Below are 26,780 nucleotides of genomic sequence, written 5' to 3'. Positions count from 1 at the left end.
AAACTGGTGAGCACCAGCACCCTCTATATCCTGACTCCTGCATCCTTCTTTGCGGATGGTGGGTACCTTAGTTGTATATGTATAATGGAGTATTGTGGGTTTATTTAACTATTACAGGATACCCGCCAGATAAAACTGTGAGGGGGGTGAAGAAAATAATTCTCCGGTCAGTACTGCTAGGTTTGTATATTGTAGAACTACTTCCTTGAAAATACTTCCCCCCCCCCCCCCCCCCCCCCCCCCCCTCTGGGTTCTACTTGTTAGTTTCTCTGGACCTGGCTACAGTTTTTACACTTCTGCTTTATTGGAACTTAAGGAGACAAAGTTACTCTGCAGACCATTTTTTTAAGCTTTTTAAAAAAAAAAATTTTGCCTGGACTGAAGTTAACACATGAATTTGCACATTCGATTTTGAAAGGGCTTTAACTGTATCTGTTTTTCACAATTTGCTTCTGTTAACCTTGTTTCATTCTTTAACTTTAAAATGTTTTGGACTATTGTAATTAAGTCCCTGCGTTCTGGTTTTTTATTTTATTTTATTTTTTCAGCGATTAACACCAGCAAGTATGCAGAGAGTTACCGCATCCAGACATACGCTGACTATATTGAGAAAAAGCTAGAAACCCAAGCTAAAAGAAAGTGGACTGAAGATGGCTGGCGAGATCTGGAAAGGAAGAGGTTAAAAAACACCGTACTCGCAGTACATTCCACCGAACCCCAGAGACTTTTATCCAAACAGGTGACCCTTTAATATTTGCTTTAATGGAAAAATGTGTGCCTTATTGTGAAGCAGCAGTATGTGAGGATCGTTATTTGCCTGTGGTCCTGCATCTCGCAATGCTTCTGATGGAAGAGATAGTGAGACTTCAGTTAGACACGCAGGAATTTCTTCAAGTTAAATCAAGCAGTACCTTACTTGTCCTGGGACTTCTCTGCAAATTGTTCTCAAAATGCAACTCGCACACTGCTATGAGGGTTTCTATCAGTTGACATGGATAGTGAATGTATCGACTTCAATCAGTGTAGTGAAAGCAGGAATACGTTACCACTGGTATCATAATTCAACTGAAGGCACAGTAAATATTGTGCAGTGTGACTGGATGATTCTTAGTACCGTAACAAGCATCGGTTTGCGTTCTGCAATGTGCATTTTTTTTTTTTCAAATCCATGTTTTGTTGCATATTTTTTTCAAAACACATCTAAAATGCACATAATGAATGTCAATGGTTACCCAGAGGTATTGTGTTTTCTATGCATTTTTAAAAACCAAGTTTAATGATGCATTTTCACTTCCCTGTTGACTTCCTAGTGATTTACATTAAACTTTATATATGCGAACCGCAACCGCATTAAAACGCGCACACACAAGCAAGATAAACACATGCGCAGGAAAAAACGCGAACGCATGGAAAATGCATTAAAAATGCACAAACGCATATGCTGCAAAAATTTGCCTTTCCTGCAATGCCTAGTGTGTTCCTACCCTTAGAGCAAGGGTGTCAAACTCAAACAGGCAGTGGACCGAAAATGAAAACTTATGCGGAGTCGAGGGCCAACATTGACATTTTTTTAAAGATTGTTTTAATAACGCACTTTTTTACTTTACATTTTGCGCATTGAATATTAAACAAGCACAAACTACATATGCAATTCACCAATCAGCCCACATATATAAAATTCACCAATCGCCCTCAAAATATTATAAACCAATCCCACCCTACCTTGTTTTTTTAATGTCTCTTATAGGATTTGAAACCACTGCGCCAAAATGAATTGCTCTCAATCATACAAATACCAAGATGAGACTGAATAATAACTAGTTATAGAACTATTGCTAATTTAGGGAGTACAGGTAGTCCCTGGCTTACGAACGCCCGACTTACGAATGACCTGTCGATGCAAACGGCATGGATTCAGTGTTTCCATGGGAACAAGCCCCCCCCCCCCCCCCCAAAAAAAAAAGAATTTCAAATTGGACTTGTAGTTTTTGAGAAAATCTAATTTTATTTTTTACTCAAAGAAAAAATGGCTTTTTAAACTTGTATAAGCAGGCACAGAGGTGACAGAGGGGGACACTGGAGGCACAGAGGAGGTACAGGGGACAGAGATAGCACATTGTTCCGTCTTAAAGGGACTCCGAGCAGTGCAGAAACTATGGAAAGATACATATCATTTTAAAGCTCTCTTTCTCCTCTTTCCAATGATGTATAAACCGCTGCCCTACGCCTTTTAGTTTTCACTATTTTCGCGATTGAAATTGCCGCGGCCGTGATTTCAATCGCGAAAATAAAAAAAACTAAAAGGCGTAGAGTGGACGATTTAGGTGTCACCAGAAAGAGGAGAAAGAGAGCTTTAAAATGATATCCATCTTTCCATAGTTACTTGTATTACACAGGACGACACTTTCCCCAGTGTCAGCAGCTCCATTCAGCAGAAAGTCTGCCTGTGTAATACAATGTAACTATGGAAAGATGGATATCATTTTCAAGCTCTCTTTCTCCTCTTTCTGGCGACACCTAAATCGTTGCCTTACGCCCTTTAGTTTTCTTTATTTTCGCGATTGAAATCGCGGCCACGGCAATTTCAATCGCGAAAATAGCGAAAACTAAAAGGCGTAGGGCAGCGGTTTATATATCATTGGAAAGAGGAGAAAGAGAGCTTTAAAATGATATGCATCTTTCCATAGTTTCTGCACTGCTCTGAGTCCCCTTTAAGAACAGATTCAGCTTAAAGGGAAGGTTCAGGGACAGTTGGTAAAAAATAAAAAATCCGAATCCACTTACCTGGGGCTTCCTCCAGCCCGTGGCAGGCAGGAGGTGCCCTCGGCGCCGCTCCGCAGGCTCCTGGTGGCCGACCCGACCTGGCGAGGCCGGCGGCCAGGTCGGGCCTCTTCTGCGCTCCATTGTGCGTTCCGTCATCGGACGTCCTCCGGGCTGTTACTGCGCAGGCTCAGAACTACTGAGCCTGCGCAGTACAGCCCGGAGGACATCCGATGACAGCGCGCCGGCGTGGAACGCACAATGGAGCGCAGAAGAGGCCCGACCTGGCCGCTGGCCCTGGTCGGGTCGGCCACCGGAGACCACCGGGAGCCTGCGGAGCGGCGCCGAGGGGCACCTCCTGCCTGCCACGGGCTGGAGGAAGCCCCAGGTAAGTGGATTCGGATTTTTATTTTTTACCAACTGTCCCTGAACCTTCCCTTTAAGAACAAACGTACAGTCCCTATCTCGTTTGTTAAAGTGGATTGAGATGAACTTTTACTCATTGCATAACTGTTTTCCTTTCCTATTGTTTATAGGGCATTCCTCAAGCCAAATACTTTTTTTGTTTTAATACTTTAATTCCCTATAAACTATAACCACGCTATAAGCCACGCCCACAGGTTTTCAGAGAGCCAAGGCACTTTAAGACAGTAGCAAGGGCTCATGGGAGCTCAGTCTGGGCAGGAGGAGGGGGAGGTATTACTAGCCAGAGATTTCAGAGGCAGAGGGGAGGAGGCAGATTTTTTTTTTTTTTTTTTTGCTCAAGATGCAGATAAGCCTGCTTCTGTGTAATGTTTACAAATATGGCTGCTGTCATTGTATCACAGGAGTAATCAATCATATTCTATTAAAGCTGTTTGCAGCTAGATTTGCTGTGTAAACTATCTGAACTTTAGATAAGATAGAGAGAGATGGATAGAGAGAGAGAGAGAGAGAGAGAGAGCGCGATATTACTTGTTATAGTTAGTGTTTCATCTCGGATTCACTTTAACCGAGGACAACATGTATTCCAAATCAATGTATCAACAGAATTGCACAGTGTTACCCAATGGAAGGATTTGTGCAGCTTTTCTAATTTAGCAAACAGGGAAAACTGTCAAACTCTCTTCCAGACACACATACTAAGCAGAAATCCTACACAAATTATTCACAATTCATACCATACTTTTTAGAGCTAGACAGTTTTAAGGCTGTAAAGGTAAATACACACGGCATAAATTTGTCTGTTGCGACAAACAAAACACAACAGCGCACATATAGAAGCAGCACTTTTGAGCTTGCAACAATTGTACACAAACCACAAACAAGGTGAAGGCACTGCGGATGCTGTCTGCCACGGACTACGTAGCGCCAACTCTCCACCAGATGTTTCCTCAGGCGTCTGTTGGTAGCAATTCTGCCGTCTGTAGAGGATTTTCGTACACACAACAGGAAAACTGACTACGCGACGGTTTGTGCGACCAAAGCCGCAAGCAATTGAACAGTTTAATCGCTCGGACAAGACCTTGTCTGCAGACTGTCACTCACAGCATTCAGACAGCTCACACCTCCCTTCCCTGCAGCTTTCAGTCTGTTCCCTGTCGCACAACGTTTCATTGCTAGTGAGTAGAGCGGAATTCAGGGGACAGTTTGATAGGACCCCCCCAACCGGGAGATCCTATAACAATCCTGCTAAGAGACCAGAACAGTGTTAAGTAGGAAGTTAAAATATGACAAAAAAGCTAGAGGGAGTGGACAGAGTACGAGCGAGTGATATACATGCTTACAGACACTGCTCCCTTGAGGAGGCAGAGGGAAGGAGTGGGCGGGCCCAGAGAGGCTCCACGGGCAAAACCTAATACAAAGTATACAAACCACTTGTGGGCCAAATTTTTATGGCACTGCCGGACAGATTTGGCCCGCTGGCCAGAGTTTGACATATATGCCTTAGAGGGAGATGATCAGGACAGCCAGGCAACTGGTATTGCTTTAAAGGAAATAAAAATAGCAGCCTCCATAGCTTTCTTGCTACAGTTGTCCTTTAAAGTAAATGCTTGACTAAGGAGAGGGAAGCCTCTGGATCCTAATGAGGCTTCCCTCACTGTCCTCTTGGCTTGTCCGTAATCATATTGGTACTCTGTGCTACTGCGCAGGTTCAGCTATGCTCATGTGGCTGCAGCACGCATGCACGCAAATTTCAAGTTAATGCAGGATTATGGAAATGTATGCAGCTTAAAACTGGATCAATCAAATGTTACCTCAGCAGGATTTGATTGATCCATTGTCAATCTGCACACATTTGCATACAAAATTTGTATAATCATGCATCACTCGAAATTATTTGCATCTCATTGACAATCACTACTGGAGAGTTGTGGATGATGGCGAGGAAAACCTCAATGGGATCCAGAGGTTTCCCTGACACTTATGGTTCTCTTTAATTGGTAAAAACTCGGGAATGTAAAGTGATTAACACCAGTGACCAGGTATATGTAGATTTACCCGTCGCCTTGTAATTTCTGAAAGTAACTAGCCAAACAGTTTGTGGTCTTATAATTGTTTATCTACATTCCAGATCCCTTTCCCAGCAGCCAACAAGCTTTCCACAGTCTTCAATCAGGTTTGCTTTAACTGTATTGCTTAGTTTGTATCTCTAACCATCTTCAAGCACAAACCGAAGGGATGGAAAAATGTGCTTAGTGTTAGTGTAGCCTCTGAAATCTTTATTTCAAGTGGTCAGATGTTGTATAGGGACACAGCAGAATTATACACCGGAATCATATTTCCACATTTCGCCCATGCGAGAACCTTTTCCCCCTTATCGGAAAAAGTTGGGGCTGTTTTATGCAACATGTTTCTTTACATCTCTCCCAAAAATGTAAATAAAATAACCGCTTTCAGATCAAACTGATAAAATGCAGAATTAGTAATTCCACAGGACAAGCCAAGTGTCTGACATTTACAGAAGTAATTAATCATGTTGCTCCCCTTTTTAAGCAGTTCCACAAACTTCTTATAGGCCATACTGGGAATAGCATTCACTGTATGTAACAGAACATTATATCTTTTAAACAAAACATCTGGCTCACAGCTGTACTAATGCAAAGATCAATTTTTATTAAGTGGATAACTAAGGCACAGCGTAATTCTGGATCTTAAATCTCTTTAGACTTTGTAGTGTTCTCAAAAGCCGCACTGCTCCATGGTGAAATCAGCAGATCTGTAACCTTTCTGCTCTCTTGCACTCTAGCGTGTATTTGTACAATGGTCAGAACCATAGTGGGTATTTTTTTTTTCAGTGCAAGCAGGTACTCTTTCTCCATGAAGATTCAGTCTACCACACAACAGGAAAGGGCAGATCTATGATTAGACTTCTTTCTATAGGCAAGCATATAGTCACAGTAAGACAGGTCTGGGTTGTGGAATATAAAATTTGCTTTAGGGCAAGGACACACTACAGCACTTCCTATGGTTCCACTGCCGCATTGCGATTGCAAAAGTGCTGCATGCAACATTTTTACAGTGAACCCGAAGCAATTGCATTCAAGGGATACAGGTCCAAATAATGTTCGCTCTGAAAATATTTTCACTTTGGACAGGTAAAATGCCTATTCTTAACTACTCGGGGATGGAATCAAATATAGCGTTCATTCCTAGAAACAAGATTATCGGGCATGCAAAAATTCTTAAGGTGAATCAAGGGCTCACTTAGCAGCTCATTTTTACAGCAAGACTAAAACTAAGTATGCACCCAGCAGTATGTTGTTCCTTCAATATGTGTCATGTTTAATCAAGGAAACCTGACATTCTGTTCCCATATTTCAAGAATTTGTAAGAAAGGAAGTTGTACAGGTAGTTCCTGACTTAAGAATGTCCGACTTGCAAACGACCCGCCGATACGAATGGTGGATTCTGTGGGAACAAATCAAAAAACTTTTTCAAATTGGACTTGTCGTTTTTGAGAAAATTGATACAACAGAAAAAGTACAGGAGCGAGCTGTCAGTGTCCCAACTTAAGAACAGATTCAGGTTAAGAACAGGCCTACAGTCCCTATCTCGTTAATTAACCAAGGACTACCTGTACAGTATAGGTTTTTCATGGGTTTGGTTTTTTGCAAGAAATACCCAGAAGCCCAATGCAGTATTGCATAGTAGGAAAAAAATGCACATGAAAAATATGGCGACTCATGGAAAAAGTGAGTTTTAAAATTACATCTGGAAAATGCGTGCATTGGGCCCCAAAATGTAAACAGGTTTGTGTGCAAGGTTCATTTAAGGATTGTAAGTAGTAGAGCTAATTTTCTTCACTGACGAGATTTTTGGAAGGATTGGATTTAATCAGTAGATCTACTAGTATCAGTAGAATATAGTTGCAGTCAAGTAGTGATCTGTAGATTACAGTGGCAGGTTGGTAGTAAGTCTGATGGTGGACAGGTAGTGATGAGTAGACAGTAGAGGTAGACTGGTAGTGACAGATTCTAGCAACAAATCGGTAGATTTTAGTAGCAGACTGGTGGCAATCGCTAGAGTCTAGTAACAATCAATGGATTCTTATGGTTGGCAAGTAGTCAGACACTGGGTGACCGAGTACAAGCAGTGATAGACCATGTGTTGACAAGCAATATTTAGTGGGGGTGACAAGCAGTTGGAGACGCATGTAGTAAGTGAAAAGTAGCAGTGGGTGCTAAGATGCAGTGAGTGTGCAGCAGTAGTAATTGCCAAGTGGCACATGGTGCTTAAGCTACCGAGGGTGTCATGGTCCAGAGAGAGTGCTAAGGTGCCATGGTCTAGAATGTGTGATGGTGCAATGGGAACTATGATGCAGTGGCTGCGAAGGTACAGCAGATTTTAAGGTACAAACCTAGTCTGTGCAAAGATCAAGTTTTGTGTCATATTGCAGTGGGTGCCAAGTAATACTGGGTGCCTTGTTGTGGTGGGTGCCATGTTGTAGAGATTACGTAACAGTACTGGGTGCAAAGCAGTGTTGGGTACATTGTTGCAGTAAGTGCTGAGCAGTATTGGGTGTAAAGTAGCAGGGGTGCTGGGTGTGGCATATGAGTGTGTGCTATGAGGGTTCTGGGTGCTCTGTGGGTGGGGCTATGAGAGATGCTGGGTACAATGTAGGTGAGGAATTGAGCTTACTAGGTGCTATGTGGGTGGTGCTCGTTTGGTTACAAGGTGCTACCTACTCGGGTTTACCTGGCTCTGGTTGGGTACCTGGTGCCTTGCGGCGGAGAGCAGTATGTCCTTACTTGCTTTCCTGCACATTGCTGTCTTCCCAAACGAGAAATGTGCATTTATGGAGCTGGAGTCACCTAATTCGACTTTCTTCCGATGGCCACACAAACTCTGGCTCACATTGGTCCCGCAAGCATTGCACAAGCTAGATTGTAGAGTGGGGGACTTAAAAATGGCTGAGTTTAATATACCTTGAGATCTGCTTTAAAGTGACGCCGAGGTGAGGATTATATGGAGGCTGTCATATTTATTTCTGTTTGAACAGTGCAGATGGCCTGGCTGTCCTGCTGATCCTCTGCCTCTAAAACTTTCAGCCATAGACCCTGAACAAGCATGCAGCAGATCAGATGTTTCTAACAATGTCAGATCTGACAAGGTTAGCTGCATGCTTGTTTCTGGTGTGATTCACACTACTGCATCCAAATGGATCAGCAGGGCGGTCAGGCAACTGGAATAGTTTAAAAGGAAACAAATATTACAGCATCCATATCACTCTTGCCTGGGATTCACTTTAAATTTATTCAAAATCTCTCGCCAGATTGATTTCAGATTAAAGGGGCACTATGGCGAAAAATTTTAAAATCTGTGCAAACAACCAAATAAGTGTTTTTTTTTTTTCAGAGTAAAATGAGCCATAAATAACTTTTCTCCTATGTTGCTGTCACTTACAGTAGGTAGTAGAAATCTGACAGAAGCGACAGGTTTTAGACTAGTCCATCTTTTCATTGGGGGATCTCAGGGATTTATTTATTTTCAAAAGCACTTAGTGAATTGCAGTTGCTCTGTCCAACTGTTTAAAAAACTGTATAGCAAGTAGGAAAGCTGGCCAGCATCATTGTTTAAATCCTTTTTTTAGGGAAAATCTTTATAAAAAATAAAAGCCTTGCTGAGAATCCCCTATGAAGAGATGGACTAGTCCAAAACCTGTCACTTCTGTCAGATTTCTACTACCTACTGTAAGTGACAGCAACATAGGAGAAAAGTTATTTATGGCTCATTTTACTCTGAAAAAAAGTACTTATTTGTCTGTTTACACACTTTAAATTTTAAAAATTTTCACCATAGTGCCCCTTTAAATACATTAAATTCACTGCATCCAAACCTGAAGAATTGGTATCTTAGCAAAATATAAACCAAAAGCCTTTCAATGGGCTGGCTGTAGTTGGAAACTTTATTGAGCCATTTGTGTTTTTAACATTCCATTAACTGAGGTCTGCTGCGTTTTTGTAAGTTCTATACAAATTTTATGTCTGCCTTCTCCGCACACCTTGCGAAGTGTCAGGCAGTATTGGTTTAACCACTTGCCGACCGCCCCCAGCCGATGGGCGGCGGCAAAGACTGGGCCCAAACGACCGCAATACGCCCATCGGCGGGGGCGGCTGCGGGAGTGGCTATGCGGCGATCGCGTCATTCGTGACGCGATCAGCCGCCGGGGACTCGCTCCGCCCACCGCTCGTAGTAACCCTTCCGAACGGCCGGCGGGTTACTAGCACCCAGATCGCCGCTGCACATATGTATAATAGGCTTTGTAATGTATACAAAGCCTATTATACTGGCTGCCTCCTGCCCTGGTGGTCCCAGTGTCCGAGGGACCACCAGGGCAGGCTGCAGCCACCCTGGTCTGCACCCAAGCACACTGATTTCCCCCCCCCCCCTGCCCCCTGATCGCCCACAGCACCCCTCAGACCCCCCCCTGCCCACCCCCCAGACCACTGTTTGCACCCAGTCACCCCCCTAATCACCCATCAATCACTTCCTGTCACTATCTGTCAACGCTATTTATTTTTTTATCCCCCCCCCCTGCCCACTGCCCCCTCCTGATCACCCCCCCACCCCTCAGATTCTCCCCAGACCCCCCTCCCCCCCCGTGTACTGTATGCATCTATCCCCCCTGATCACCTGTCAATCACCCGTCAATCACCCCCTGTCACTGCTACCCATCAATCAGCCCCTAACCTGCCCCTTGCGGGCAATCTGATCACCCACCCACACCAATAGATCGCCCGCAGATCCGACATCAGATCACCTCCCAAATCCATTGTTTACATCTCTTATCTCCTCTAAACACCCACTAATTACCCATCAATCACCCATCAATCACCCCCTATCACCACCTGTCACTGTTACCCATCAGATTAGACCCTAATCTACCCCTTGCGGGCACCCAATCACCCGCCCACACGCTCAGATTGCCCTCAGACCCCCCCTTATCAATTCGCCAGTGCAATATTTACATCTGTTATTCCCTGTAATAACCCACTGATCACCTGTCAATCACCTATCAATCACCCCCTGTCACTGCCACCCATCAATCACCCCCTGTCACTGCCACCCATCAATCAGCCCCTAACTTGCCCCTTGCGGGCAATCTGATCACCCACCCACACCAATAGATCGCCCGCAGATCCGACATCAGATCACCTCCCAAGTGCAGTGTTTAAATCTCTTCTCTCCTCTAAACACCCACTAATTACCCATCAATCACCCCCTATCACCACCTGTCACGGTTACCCATCAGATTAGACCCTAATCTGCCCCTTGCGGGCACCCAATCACCCGCCCACACCTCAGAACGTCCTCAGACCCCAGCCCTGATCACCTCGCTAGTGCATTGCTTGCATCTATTTCCCCCCTCTAATCACACCTTGAGACACCCATCAATCACCTCCTGTCACCCCCCCTAGCACTCCTATCCATCAGATCAGGCCCAAAACATCCTGTCATCTAAGAGGCCACCCTGCTTATGACCGGTTCCACAAAATTTGCCCCCTCATAGACCACCTGTCATCAAAATTTGCAGATGCTTATACCCCTGATCAGTCATTTTGAGAAATTTGGTTTCCAGACTACTCAGTTTTGGGCCCGTAAAATGCCAGGGCAGTATAGGAACCCCACAAGTGACCCCATTTTAGAAAGAAGACACCCCAAGGTATTCTGTTAGGTGTATGATGAGTTCATAGAAGATTTTATTTTTTGTCAAAAGTTTGTGAAAAAAACAATAAAAATCCAATTTCCGCTAACTTTTGACAAAAAATAAAATCTTCTATGAACTCACCATACCCCTAACGGAATACCTTGGGGTGTCTTCTTTCTAAAATGGGGTCACTTGTGGGGTTCCTATACTGCCCTGGCATTTTAGGGGCCCTAAACCGTGAGGAGTAGTCTAGAAAATAAATGCCTCAAAATGACCTGTGAATAGGACGTTTCGCCCCTTAGCGCACCTAGGCTGCAAAAAAGTGTCACACGTGGTATCGCCATACTCAGGAGAAGTAGTATAATGTGTTTTGTGGTGTATTTTTACACATACCCATGCTGGGTGGGAGAAATATCTCTGTAAATGGACAATTGTGTGTAAAAAAAAAAATCAAACAATTGTCCTTTACAGAGATATTTCTCCCACCCAGCATGGGTATGTGTAAAAATACACCCCAAAACACATTATACTACTTCTCCTGAGTACGGCGGTACCACATGTGTGGCACTTTTTTGCACCCTAAGTGCACTAAGAGGCCCAAAGTCCAATGAGTACCTTTAGGATTTCACAGGTCATTTTGCGACATTTGGTTTCAAGACTACTCCTCACGGTTTAGGGCCCCTAAAATGCCAGGGCAGTATAGGAACCCCACAAATGACCCCATTTTAGAAAGACACCCCAAGGTATTCCGTTAGGAGTATGGTAAGTTCATAGAAGATTTTATTTTTTGTCACAAGTTAGCGGAAAATGACACTTTGTGAAAAAAAACAATTAAAATCAATTTCCGCTAACTTGTGACAAAAAAAAAATCTTCTATGAACTCACCATCCTAACGGAATACCTTGGGGTGTCTTCTTTCTAGAATGGGGTAATTTGTGGGGTTCCTATACTGTCCTGGCATTTTAGGGGCCCTAAACCGTGAGGAGTAGTCTTGAAACGAAATTTCTCAAAAATGACCTGTGAAATCCTAAAGGTACTCATTGAACTTTGGGCCCCTTAGCGCAGTTAGGGTGCAAAAAAGTGCCACACATGTGGTATCGCCGTACTCAGGAGAAGTAGTATAATGTGTTTTGGGGTGTATTTTTCCACATACCCATGCTGAGTGGGAGAAATATATCTATAAATAGACAATTGTGTGTAAAAAAAATAAAACAATTGTCATTTACGGCGATATTTCTCCCACCCAGCATGGGTATGTGTAAAAATACACCCCAAAACACATTATACTACTTCTCCTGAGTACGGCAATACCACGTGTGGCACTTTTTTGCAGCCTAACTGCGCTAAGGGGCCAAAAGTCCAATGAGCATCTTTAGGCTTTACAGGGGTGCTTACAATTAGGCACCCCCCAAAATGCCAGGACAGTGAACACACCCCACAAATGACCCCATTTTGGAAAGTAGACACTTCAAGGTATTCAGAGAGGAGCATAGTGAGTCCGTGGCAGATTTCATTTTTTTTTTTTTGTCGCAAGTTAGAAGAAATGGAAACTTTTTTTTTTTTTTCTTTTTTTTTTTTTTTGTCAGAAAGTGTCATTTTCCGCTAACTTGTGACAAAAAATAAAATCTTCTATGAACTCACTATGCCTCTCACTGAATACTTTGGGATGTCTTCTTTCCAAAATGGGGTCATTTGGGGGGTATTTGTACTATCCTGGAATTTTAGCCCCTCATGAAACCTGACAGGTGCGCAGAAAAGTCAGAGATGCTTGAAAATGGGACAATTCACTTTTGGCACCATAGTTTGTAAACGCTATAACTTTTACCCAATCCAATAAATATACACTGAATGGTTTTTTTTTTTTTATCAAAGACATGTAGCAGAATAACTTTCGTGCTCAAATGTATAGGAAATTTTACTTTATTTGAAAAATGTCAGCACAGCAAGTTAAAAAAGTCATTTTTTTTGCCAAAATTCATGTCTTTTTTGATGAATATAATAAAAACTAAAACTCGCAGCAGCAATCAAATAGCAGCAAAAGAAAGCTGTATTAGTGACAAGAAAAGGAGGTAAAATTCCTTTAGGTGGTAGGTTGTATGACCAAGCAATAAACCGTGAAAGCTGCAGTGGTCTGAATGGAGAAAAAGGCTCTGGTCCTTAAGGGGTGAAAAGACTGTGGTCCTCAAGTGGTTAAAGAACTAAATTCATGCATGCCCATTCTACACACTGTTAAAGTAAATATTCAATGTCCAGGTAGTGACAGTTTTTAATGTCATCGTCCATTCATACCTGATGTCTAGCTGGACGGTATAAAGAGACATATTGATTAAAGAGCAACTGTTGCGAAAATCTTAATTTAAAACCTACAAATTTAAGTACATTTCTTCCAGAGTACAATGAGCCATACATTACTTTTCTACCATGTTGCTGTCACTTACAGTAGGTAGTAGAAATCTGACATTACCGACAAGCTTTTGGCTAGTCCGTCACTTCATGGGGTATTTTCAGCATGGTCTTTATTCTTTATAAAGACATTCCCTGAAAATGATTAATACAAAGATGCTGGCAAGCCTTCCTGCTCGCTGCACAATTTTTTGGCAGTTGGACGGAGCAACTGCCATTCGCGAAGTGCTTTTAAAAATAAAGAAAACCCTGAGAACCCCCCATGAGAAGTTGGGCTAGTCTGTCGGTAATGTCAGATTTCTACTACTTGCTGTAAGTGACAGCATTATAGAAGAAAAGTAATTTATGGCTCCTTTTATGCTGAAAGAAACATACTTCTTATTTGTATATGTTTACATGTATTTTAAATTTTAACCTTTTGGGGACTGGCTGCCTAACCCCCTGAAGGACCAGACCATTTTACATGTGGGGGGGGGGGGGGGTCAGGCAGCCAGATCCCCAGTATGGCTAGTTGGGTATGGTGTTCCCAGTTTTAACAGCAGCCGTTACCTCCCAGGCTCTGGCGATGAGCAGCTCTGGCCGACATCCTTGCTCGCACTGGCGTTAGTTCCGGGTCGTGGCTTGATGACGTCATCACCAGGGGACCCAACACTTAACGCAAAGCGAGCGGGGATGCTGGCCAGAGGGGAGCGACGATTGCTCGGGGAACGCCAGGAAGGGAAGTCGCCGTCTTTTCCCCCTCCTGCCACCACTGCCAATTGTGATCACTACGATCCCCCGGAAATCGTAGTGACCAGGAGCCAATCGTGATGGCTTCTGATCACTGAGGAGAGATGTCACCTGTCATATTACAGCTTAATCTCCCCGCTCGGGGGCGAACTATCACATCGGGAGCAAAAATGGCAGGTGGCGTAAATCCTACGCCACAAGTGCGGTGCAGGATTCACTACACGTGGTCCGAAAAGGTTAAACAAGAGTCAGCAATTTTCTTTTGAGTGAAGCCAAAGCTTCACATGCAAAAAAAAATCACATGTGCCATAAAGTTATACAGTTTAAAGGCATAGTGATTTAGGAAATCATTAAAGTTGACAGCTAAAGATAAACAAAAGCATTTTGTTGTAGCACTGCAAATACATATCTTACACCCCTCGCTGCTTCTACAGATCTTGTGTACATGGCTACATAAGGTCTACTGAGGGAAGAATTTCTGAATAGTTAAAGAGAACCCGTACTGAGTAAAAATATTTAAAATAAACACATGAGGTAACTTCAAGTGAACATTAGTTACCTTGCCATCAGTTCCTCTCCAGAAGCTCACCATTTTCTTCTGACAATAATCCCATCCAGTTCTGACAATATTTTGTCAGATCTGAAATATATCAGTTGCTGTCAGCTATAACTGACAGCAACTGATATTTTACTGAGAGGAAACCGGATGTACCAGGTAATGTTCATGTTTCCCTATGGCTCAAGTGGGCGATGTTACAGTTTAACTGTGTGCTGACCAGAAAGCTGTTATGGGGTAATGGCTATTTTCAAAATGGAGGACGGAAAATTCCCTTGATCATAGTGAACAAATAGGACGCGGGACAGGAGAAAGACACTGAGGAGTAGACTACATGGAAGGTAAGTATGACTTGTGTATGCTTATTTTGACTTTTATGTTCAGTACAGGTTTTCTTTAGAGAACCTGTACTGAGTAAAATTATTTAAAATAAACACATGAGGTAACTTCAAAGGAACATTACATAGTTGCCTTGCCATCAGTTCCTCTCAGAAGCTCCCCATTTTCTTCTTACAGTGATCCCTTCCAGTTCTGACAACATTTTGTCAGAACTGAAATATATCAGTTGCTGTCCGTTATATATCAGTTGCTGTCCGTTATATATCAGTTGCTGTCCGTTATATATCAGTTGCTGTCCGTTATATATCAGTTGCTGTCCGTTATATATCAGTTGCTGTCCGTTATATATCAGTTGCTGTCCGTTATATATCAGTTGCTGTCCGTTATATATCAGTTGCTGTCCGTTATATATCAGTTGCTGTCCGTTATATATCAGTTGCTGTCCGTTATATATCAGTTGCTGTCCGTTATATATCAGTTGCTGTCCGTTATATATCAGTTGCTGTCCGTTATATATCAGTTGCTGTCAGTTATATATCAGTTGCTGTCAGTTATATATCAGTTGCTGTCAGTTATATATCAGTTGCTGTCAGTTATATATCAGTTGCTGTCAGTTACAGCTGAGAGGAGAACTGAAGTGTCCATGTTTCCCTATGGCTCAAGTGGACAATGTTACAGTTTAACAGTGTGCTGACCAGGAAGCTGTTATGGGGTAATAGCCATTTTCAAAATGGAGGACGGAGAATTCCATTGATCACAGTGGACAAACAGGATGCAGGAGAGGAAAAATAGATTGAGTACACTATACAGGAGGCATGTATGACTTGTGTATGTTTATTTTGACTTTTTTAATGTTCAGTTCAGGTTTTCTTTAAGCTCTCCATATCCAAGAATGTTCTTTTCATATTGACTTTGATTGCACTGTTTATTTGCTTTTTGTCAAAGCGATTTGCAGTAAGCACAGCCACTGAAATTGAAATGCATTTCCCAACCACATTAAAATTCCCTAAACCCAACTGACAACGGTTTTCCTAGAGTGGCAGTTTTTGTTTATGGTTTTTTTGTTTTTTTGTTGTTTTTTTTAAGGACATAAGCTCCTTGACTGTCAGGAGCATTTTGCATTAGCTGTTGCTCTCACTGCAGACTCTGGGTATTCAGTCTGCCTTTCATTTGTGATCACTGATACTGAAAAGGTCATCAATAAGGTTCTAACAGCTAGCGTATGCTGCAAATGGAGTACAGCTCAGAAGAGAGTGGATACAAATAACTTCAGTTTCGATGGCACAGTTCCAAGCCACATGCACTTTGCAACAAACTGAAAATTGGTGTCTCGTTGATCATAACTAGTTGTCAGCCAATCAGCAGCCACTTCTACAGAGCCTGCTGTTAAATGCTTCATGTAACACAATCTTTAGAACACCTGATTTCTAGCTAATAAAGCCTTATTTATACAAATGGTAGCATTTAGCAACATTAACGTAGCCAGGATGGGGGTACATTTGGATGCGTTCCTGGAGTTGGTCTTCAGCATCTGCACATGAACTTAATTTACACTCACAGGAACATTTTTGTTTTTCAGTTTACAGCATGGTTCTCCAATGCCAACTTGTTAATGCGTCTCTGCCTGTACAGTGGCATCTTTTAGTTTTGAGGAATATTGGAAGTAAGTGCCATCTGCCAGGTGGTGACCAGATGAGAAATTGCATGCTTGAAAAGTCTTCCTGAATTAAACCTTTTATGCGGTTTGTGGAAAGAATGAAGACAGGGCATAACCTGCAACTATGCATACCCAAGTTTATCTACACAGATTTCTGGTTACAGGACTAGTCAAAACAGCTCATCGAGATGACAGGAGGCTGTGTCCACTTTGCTTATAAAAATAGCAGTTCAGCAATCTGGCTGGTCACCTTTATGACAACTGCATTTATAGAAGTGGGTTTTGCAAGAACCTCATATTTGGAGTATTAGAGCTCAGGAACACTTATCAAACAAGACACGCACATTAAATTCACAAAAACCATTTCACATGTGACTTGTTTGGACAGGCAGTTTCTGAAAATGATTTATCTCGGAGTTCTGCAGAGAATAGCTGTGAATGTGGACAATGCTTACTCACTGTTTGATCTTGCTGTGTGCACACCTTGCCTCTAAAGCAACATACACATGTAAAGAGAAATGTCCCCAAGCAGGGATCGGGACAGATCTCCTAGGTGACCGTTTGGGGCTCAGTGCTGTGTAGACTTGCATTGTCAGTCTGCAGGGTAGTCACTATGGGGACGGAGAAGGGTGACAAGTTGCTAATGACTGGCATTGGTTAGAGTGATCAGCTAAATGTCTCACATGGTCATGTCTCACAGGATATCAGCAGAAGGAAGCGGCTAGCATTCTATTCATTGTCCCACATAAAGTAAAACCTGTTTAGTCACAAAAATAAACTTTCATAAGGCAGAGAAGCATCTAGTCAGTGAATAGCTATATAGTGGCTTTCTCCATTCTGGCTGCAAATAGTTAGCAGCATAAATCTTTTGGTAGCGGTATCGGATTTGTTCTGATTTAGAACCCTAACAGATATTGTCATGTAGGAAATAAACCACTTGTTACTGGTAAGAATATATTGGCAGGCAGTGTATAGTTTTAATCTTACATTTCATTGTTAGAGATCTTATTTTGTGAGACAGACCAAAATGTTGTTGGAGCTGAACAGTTACCGAATATGAGAGAGATGAAGAAAAACGTACAAACCTTATTTTCAGAACTAGACCCAAGATCTAATGTACTGTAATGTAGGTAATGTACAATTAAGGTTTATATATATTTTTTTGTTTTATCCACTTTCTAGTTTTGCGACAAGCCTGGTTCCGAAGAGAAGTATGAGTCCGATACAAGAAGAAACCATTTCAGAAGATACTGGTGATGTTCAAGGCCAGGAAAGCGAGGATTCTTCTAAACCTAGCATTTCTGAAGCTAAAAAGAAAACTAAAAGCCACAAGAAACAGAAGCTAGAAACTGATCCAGCAGGTATGGGTTTGGCTTTCAGGAGATCTTCTGTATGAATGTTTGAAAACCCTCCCTTAGGGGTGTAAACTGTTCCTCTTCTACCCTTAGAACTTAAATGTGCTTTGGCGGCCTTTATAGTATAGATGAACCTGCTTTCTAGAATAGCTGCAAACACTCATCATGAACTTGGAAATAGCTAGGAAGTATTGGGGCCCTAATGTATCTCTTGGGTTGGTGGGTGCGCATTGTTAGTTTTCTGGAAATAACGATAGTTTAGACCAGGCTTTCTCAACCAGGGTTCCCTGGAACCCCAGGGTTCCTTGAGTACTCTGCAGGGGTTCCTTGGCATTTTCCCCCATCGTGGGGGAAGTATAATAGAGCACATTATAATAGGGGGTACTTTAACAAGAAGCACTAAATTGGGGGGTCAGGCAACAGTATAATGAGTGGCAGTGTAATGGGGTAGTGAAATAAACAGCCACACATACTTTTAAAGACCATGCTTTCTCCAAAATAAATGCAGGGGTTCCTCGAGATAAAAAAATGTTCTCAGGGGTTCCTTGAGATCCCCAAACTTATTTGCAGGGTTCCCTTCAGAGTTGAAAGGTTGAGAAAGGCTGGTTTAGACACTTTAAAAAGGTTTCACTTTACATTATGTAAGCAGCAAAATTCTATGTTTCACAGAAATCTATAATTATTTAGATTGCAAAAATGTAAACAACCGGCATTTTAACTGCTTTATAACCGCTCCACGCCAAGTGGCGTGGACGTGGCTGCAGCCCCAGGACCGCTCAATGCCAATTGGCGTGAAGTGCTAGGGCGGGGTTTTGCAGAAGATCGCGCACGCATGTCAGCTTGAATGACGGAGCTCAGCACCGTGATTAGTTTCCCAGCAGCGATAGCTGCTAAGAGACTGTTAGATGGCAAAACTGCCATCTATGTACACTGTACAGCGCTGTGATTTGATGCCTATGACATCTGATCATGGTGATTGGCTGGTGGGGGGAGGGATTGTTATAAAATAGTGAAATTTATTTACAAAAAACCCAAATAAACAGAGCAACAGGGATCAGAGCCCACCAACAGAAAACTCTCTTGGTGGGGAGAGAAAGGGGGGGGGGGGGAGATCACTTGTGTGCTGATTTGTACGGCTCTGCCTTAAAGCTACAGTGGCCTAAATTGTAAAAAATAGCCTGGTCACTAGGTGGGTGTGTAAGCCTATGGTCCTCAAGTGGATACATGATCAAGGCCTGGTTCACATTGGCGTAAAAAATAGACTGCTTAGTGGCCTGTAACAGACCGGATCCTAACAGATGTGACTGGATCTTAAGTTAATAAATAGGATCCGTTCAAATTGCTCTCTTGGGATGGATCAGTTTAGCCCATTCCACTGAACAGACTGCAAGTTTGGGGAGGTAGCCATTTTTCAGGATTGAGGGACATATAACACCCACGGCATGCTAACAGAACAGTAGGTCATAGATCAAAAATTACTGATGTGCGAAAGCACCAATCTGTTTTTGGCTTCATTCAGCCATCTATCAAGCACCAAGACATAAAATTAGAGAAATAATTAACTAGAAATCAAGAATAAATACATAATGAAATGTACAAGAAAAGGATGATTGAAATAGGGCAGTTAGAAAGGGGGCGCAAAGTTGACACCCACGCTCATATGCAATTTTTCACCTGTTTTCTCCTAAGTAGTTTTTATTTTAATTCTGATAAACTGGAAATCTGTTTTACTGTCAGTTGATTGAGCCACAGATTGTCATCTGTAAGGGCAAGTTCACACTGCAATTGCGGATGAAGTGCTGTGGTGAGAACACCTTCATTTCATTACATTGTCATAGCACTTTTCTGATCGCCATTAATTGCCAAAGCTCTGACAATTACAAAAAGCACTGCAGTGCTTTTTGTGAACCAGCCCTGACTTTCACTAGAAAAATGTGGTAGTGGTATCTGGCCTGTACATTTATTGTGCTTGAATACCACTGCTTTTGTAAAATGGCCGAAACTACTGCCCTAAATTCAAGTAATTTTACCACTGTGATAACCATCTTGTATAAAGGCACTTTAGTGCTGTGTGCCACAAAAGTAATGGATTTCTGGCAAACTTATCAGCCTGACAAAATAGGGATCTTTTCAGCTGGTTGGCACTTTAGTAAATATAATATGAAAGTATTAGGTTTACAAAAAATTCACTGTTCTGGTGATAACGAGTTTGTTTGCAGAAAGATGCCCATTTATAAAGCTAACATCCTACCTAATAAAAGGCAAGTGTCCCTGCGTTTGTCCGTCAGTGCTTTTTTTTGCACTGCGCATGTGCAGGGACGCAGAGACACTTCCGAGAGCCGGAGGAGGACGGGGCCAGAAGCGGCGGGCGTGCACATGACAGGTGCTCAGTGAATGTGCGCGGCGCATTAGGGACAGACCTAGCCCGTTTTTAAATGGGCTAAGTCATTAGTATCCTATATAATGTGTCCTGTCTCTGTGCCCTGTCTCTGTGCCCTGTCTCTGTGCCCTGTCTCTGTGCCCTGTCTCTGTGCCCTGTCTCTGTGTCCTGTCTCTGTGCCCTGTCTCTGTGCCCTGTCTCTGTGCCCTGTCTCTGTGCCCTGTCTCTGTGCCCTGTCTCTGTGCCCTGTCTCTGTGCCCTGTCTCTGTGCCCTGTCTCTGTGCCCTGTCTCTGTGCCCTGTCTCTGTGTCCTGTCTCTGTGTCCTGTCTCTGTGTCCTGTCTCTGTGCCCTGTCTCTGTGCCCTGTCTCTGTGTCCTGTCTCTGTGCCCTGTCTCTGTGCCCTGTCTCTGTGCCCTGTCTCTGTGCCCTGTCTGTGTCCGTGTGTGTGTTTCCTGCTTCCAGACTTGACAGTTTGTCTGAGAACCTCATTGCATTGTGGGAAATAACAGTTTTTTCCAACTGCCAAGCAAGCAACATCTCCCTTTGTGCATATACGTCGGACAGTGGTGGGTGACGGGTGAGCATGACGAATTGGTATGCGTGTTGCCGAGGTTTATCGGCCGTGGCCTAACGCCCGTTTTTTTTAACGGGCGTGCCTGTCTACTAGTTTAATATTTGTTATAAATTTTAAAAGCTCTGTCAATATCGCAGGTATTTGTATTAATTATCGGAGCCCTACTTTAGAGCATTAACCACAATATAGTACTCGCCCACTTCTCTGGTATAAAAAGTGCATACTTTTGTCTTGCATTATAACTTTAGAGACATTTTAAGTAGTCAAGTCAATAAGCCTTTTTATTTTTATATTTTTTAATTTTTGCAGGTTGCAGTAACAGTTCCGCTGTCCTCTTTGAAGTCCCAGAGACCTGGTAGCGAGATGACACTGGAAGAAAAAATCATCAAAGCCATATTCTTTTTATATATATTTTTTTTCCCCCTATATATGTGGATATGTACCTATGCAGATCATACAGTACCTCCAGTGACTTTATGAACTTCTCCAGTGCTGGCACAATTTCAGAGAAGCACAACTATTGGGTAACCAGCAAATATGATTGTGCTAGGTTTAGGTTAGAATTTGTGTGCAACACCAATAGTAAAGCAAGAGCTTTAACAGAATTATGTAAACCCATCCTTGGACAATTGTGATTTGGAAACTTTCCGTTGGATCTGTCAACCAGTCCTTAACTAGTTAGATCTTTGCATTTGGTGGTGACATGCAGTCATGTGACCTCTCCACCTCTCTGCCTCCACCCCTACAGAAACCAGAGACATTTTTAAATAACTCTCAAATGTAAAAAGTATAGTTGTGCTTTCACATTTTGGCTTTGCTGGAGGGACAGACACCTAGAATAAAGAGATTTACAAGTTTGGGAAGCCACTGTGGATGTAGACTGTCTGTGATGGCCTTCTTACTCACCGCCTTGTGCAATCTCCTCCTGTCTTAAAGGGGAACTCCAGTGAAAATAATGTAATAAAAATGTGCTTAATTTTTACAATGTATAAATGATTTAGTCAGTGTTTGCCCATTGTAAAAGTCTCTGATTTACATTCTAACATTTATTACATGGTGACATTTTTACTGTGGGCAGGTGATGTAGCTGCTGCATGGTTTTTTGGCAGTTGGAAACAATGCAGCAAGGTTCACAGACCGGAAACTGCCAAGAGTACGTACTCAGAATTTCTTTGCGGGAGGGGTTTCACCACAATATCAGCCATACAGCGCCCCCTGATGGTCCGTTTGTAAAAAGGAATGATTTCTCATGTAAAAGGCGGTATCAGCTACTGATTAAGATAACGTTAAATTCTTGGTCTGAGTTTCTCTTTAATTTAATAATTTAAAAAAATCCTACATTACAATCAACCGGAGCAGAGAGGAGAAAGTGGCCTGAAGAATGTCATACAACTGCATGCATCTCAACAGGTCTTCACCTTCATGTAAAGCCCAGTATACTGCGCACCCTGTTTATCTACCACCTAAAACCAAACCACTTCTGTTTAAGTTCCCATTTTAGTAGCTAAGCGCATTTGTCATACGTTGTTCGCATTGTCAGTTACTGATCTGCTTTTAATGGAGAAGTATTTGTACAGAATGATTTAAATGCAGTAAACTGTGACTTATTTGATATCTATTTATAACTTCACAAGACAGCTGTCATCTGCATATTTCATAAGCTTTTTTTCATGCAGCCCTTAGGCAATTAAAGACCATCACACATTCAGGTAACCATCCTCACGCCTTTGGGTACCTAAAGGCTACAGATAAGTCTTGACTGCATACTGTCTAAAGGGAACATGTACATGTACTTTTTATAGCTGGGCAACTGGTAATTTATACAATCCACATACTGTGTATACTTAGCCTCCTGGGCCAACCTTGTTTTAACTTATGTCATATTGTTTTATTTTGTCTTATATGTATGTATGTATTTGTTTACAGCTCGCTTTGTGATATGTATTTTTCTTTTTTCGTACTTGAATTTCATAAGGTTTCCCCCCTCACTGGGCATCACATTTGTTCTACACATGGGCTAAACTTTTTCCATCTGTTAATTTTAGATCTATAAAATCACATGGTTTACTTTTAGGTTACTATGATTGTCGGGTGGAAGGTGCCCCCCCTAGGTAAGACAAGTGTTGTGGCCACAGTTCTCATTTTCTCAGATTTTGGCAAATGTCTACAAACTGTCTTAAAGCAAAATATGAATTTAGGTGTCTATTTTAAGTGTTTGGATTTTTAGAAGCGTATCTCTTGGTTCACTTTTGTATGTGTGCTGTATTCCTGATTGAAAGGTGATACGCAAGTTGTCATTTGTATCCTGTTTTGTAAAATGATTGTCAACTTAAGAAAAGTTGCAACTGAAGCTAGCAAATAGACCCACCATGTTAGCTATATTATAAAATCTCTATTTAACTTTTTTTTGTATAATGGAAATGAAAAAGTCTAGTGTATTTCCATGAAGTAAAATTAAAGAAAAATTTTGTAGTAACTTTGGCTTATTGTATTTTTTTTGGTTGTCGATTACGGTTTACTTCGTCAGCAGTTATGCTAAATAAATATATATATATATATATATATATATATATATATATATATATATATATATATATATATATATATATATATATATATATATATATATATATATATATATATATATATATATATATATATAATTTTATTTTATTTTTTGCCATAGTCACACTTAGCAGAATCGCATGCATTCTCCACGATGTGCTATGGGGAAAACGCATGCGATTCTGCTAAGTGTGACCCTATCTCAAATTGGTGGCAATGATCACTTATGCAGTATATTTGCTTTGTACTACGGTATAAATGATAGAAGTGTACATGGCTACCCAGCTGGCCCATCATCCTCACTGGATTACTGACACTGATGCCTACAGTGTATGCCTGTGAACCTTCCTTGGAATGGGTTTATCTTTTTTTTTAATGCACCGGTATTGCTAGATATCTATAGTGATATGGACTGAGTAATGTGTAGCAAACAAAAGGATGCTACGTTAAGTTTCATTTCTGTGGGGAATTCATCCTTTAGGCCACTTGCACACTGCAAGTGATTCCGATTCAGATTCCGCTTTTTAATCAGTTTTTACATCAGATTCTGATTTGCAGTGTGCAGGGAGCAAACTGCAAATCGGAATCGGATGTAAAAACTGATTAAAAAGCGGAATCTGAATCGGAATCACTTGCAGTGTGCAAGAGGCCTAAGGTTGATAAATTTAATTTGCTTAAAAGTGGAAATATGTCAATTTTGCTAAAATTTCATTGCAGCAAATCAAAATTATAGTGTGTGTGTGTGTATAGTACAGACCAAACGTTTGGTCCCACCTTCCTATTCAGAGTTTTCTTTATTTTCATGACTATGAACATTGTAGATTCACACTGAAGGCATCCAAACTATGAATTAACACATGTGAAAGTATAGTACATAACCAAAAAGTGTGAAACTGAAAATATCTCATATTCTAGGTTCTTCAAAGTAGCCACCTTTTGCTTTGATTACTGCTTTGCACACTCTTGGCATTCTCTTGATGAGCTTCAAGAGGTAGTCACCTGAAATGGTTTTCACTTCATAGGTGTGCCCTGTCAGGTTTAATAAGTGGGATTTCTTGCTTTATAAATAGGGTTGGGACCATCAGTTGAATTGTGAAGAAGTCAGGTGGATACACAGCTGAAAGTCCTGATTAGACTGTTAGAATTTGTATTATGGCAAGAAAAAAGCAGCGAAGTAAAGAAAAATGAGTGGCCATCATTACTTTAAGAAATGAAGGTCAGTCAGAAAAATTGGGAAAACTTTGAGTCCCCAAGTGCAGTCTCAAAAACCATCAAATGCTACAAAGAAACTGGTTCACATGCGGACCGCCCCATGAAAGGAAGACAGTCACCTCTGCTGCGGAGGAATAGTTCATCCGAGTCACCAGCCACAGAAATCTCAGGTTAACAGCAGCTCAGATTAGAGACAAGGTCAATGCCACACAGAGTTCTAGCAGCAGACACATCTCTAGAACTGTTAAGAGGAGACTGTGTGAATCAGGCCTTCATGATAGAATATCTGCTAAGAAACCACTGCTCAGGACAGGCAACAAGCAAAGAGACTTGTTTGGGCTAAAGAACACAAGGAATGGACATTAGACCAGTGGAAATCTGTGCTTTGGTCTGAGGAGTCCAAATTTGAGATGTTTGGTTTCAACCACCGTGTCTACCAAAAATGCGATCACCAAGAAAAAATTCTCCTACCTATCACAGGAGATCGCAAAGGCCGTCAACAGGCCAGCCCAACTATTCCGCACAGTTGATACTCTGTAACCCATCCTGCCTAAACCCTACTAGAACTCCCTCAAAGGAGCTATTTGAGAAATTTGCTTGCTACTTTGCTGACAAAGTATCCTCTATTCGGTCTCTCATTCAGTCCACAGCACCTAAGACTTATTCAACTCCTGGAAATAGTTGCAAGAACAACCTAACACCCTGGACTGACTTCAAAAGTATTAGTGAGGAAGAGATCTCAGACCTCTTCCGCCAGACAACCTGCGACCTGGACCAACTAAACATATGCTGACCTGCTTGGTCCAGCATTTCAGAAAATAGTAAATTGCTCTCTGCAAGCAGGGTGGTTTCCTACCTCTCTAAAAGGAATCAAGCCCCTTCTTAAAAAACCTTCCATGCATCCAGATGCAATGAGCAGCTACAGACCTGCCTCCAACCTCCCCTTCTTAGGTAAAGTTATTGAAAATGCTATCTGCAACTTGAAACCAGACTGTCAGTAAACCACATCCTGGACCCTCTAAAATCTGGCTTTAAGAAACACCACAGCTGTGAAACAGCCCTCATCCAAGTCTGCAGCGATCTGCTCATGGCAAGGGACAGGGGAATGCTCCATCCTCATCCTGTTGGATATCTCAGCGGCTTTTGATACAGTTGACCATGAAATCCTGCTTAACAGACTGCAGGAGTACTGTGGCATCAGTGGATCAGTCCTCCAGTGGTTCAGATCATTCCTGACTGACAGAACACAGAGTATCCCTAGGACCTATTATGTCCCAACCTGCACCTCTACAATTCGGAGTGCCACAAGGATCAATCCTATCCCCTCTGCTGTTTGCAATCTACATGTTGCCACTCGGTACACTTATCCAACGACATGGCTTGACGTACCACTGCTACGCCGATGAGACACAGCTATACCTGTCCTTCAAAACTGGTGAAACAGACCCTACTCCAAAAATAAATTCTTGCTTAGCTGAGCTACAGGCATGGATGAATAACTGGTTGAAACTGAATGCTGACAAAACTGATAAACAAGGAACACCAAGAGCCCCAATAGTGTAATATGTACTGGTAAATGGTTACTAGAGTAAATATTAATACTCACAAACCAGGGTTACCATTAGGCAACCACTGTAAAGGCAGGCAGTGTTCTCCTCAGAATTTTTTTCCAGCTGGGTGGCATGAAAAAGCAGCCGGGTGGGGCGAGATGAAAATGCAGGGCAACTCTGCTTACATCATAGTAGGAGATGAGGAGGTAAGCCGATGACAGCCGGGTGGTCACCAAATCTAGCCGGGTGGAGCACCCGGCTAAAAGAGCCTGGGGAGAACACTGGCAGGTGGGGAGATTTTCCTGACCCCACTCAGGAATAAGAAGTCGCTCTCTGTAGATGAGAAAAAGGGGTTCAACCCTCCACCCAGGGTGGACTCAATATTATGCAGGAGAACAGAGGCGCCAAAAGGATAAAAGGAAGCTAAATGAGCTTAAAAACCAAATTCTTGGTAAATAGAGGAGGTAGTGGTGGACTTTACTACAGTCGTGTGTCTACTTGGAGGAGGTAAGTCCACCACTACCTCCTCTATTTACCAAGAATTTGGTTTTTAAGCTCATTTAGCTTC

The 26,780-nt window shown here is 42.1% G+C and overlaps 1 protein-coding gene across 1 annotated transcript in view; it reads left to right on the top strand.

The window, feature by feature from the left end:
- Positions 1-21,878, top strand: part of PARN (poly(A)-specific ribonuclease) — a 179,001-nt gene extending 157,123 nt beyond the window's left edge. The window contains 4 exon segments of the mRNA XM_068244741.1: positions 549-682; positions 684-739; positions 17,758-17,936; positions 21,195-21,878. Coding sequence (XP_068100842.1) covers positions 549-682; positions 684-739; positions 17,758-17,936; positions 21,195-21,244 — 419 coding nt within the window. The 3' untranslated portion in view covers positions 21,245-21,878.
- The last annotated feature ends 4,902 nt before the right edge of the window (positions 21,879-26,780 follow it).

This window comes from Hyperolius riggenbachi, chromosome 7 (genome assembly GCF_040937935.1).
Source record: "Hyperolius riggenbachi isolate aHypRig1 chromosome 7, aHypRig1.pri, whole genome shotgun sequence".
Classification (NCBI taxonomy): domain Eukaryota; kingdom Metazoa; phylum Chordata; class Amphibia; order Anura; family Hyperoliidae; genus Hyperolius; species Hyperolius riggenbachi.
The sequence above is the reverse complement of the archived record's forward strand: the minus strand, read 5'-3'. Positions and strand labels throughout refer to the sequence as shown.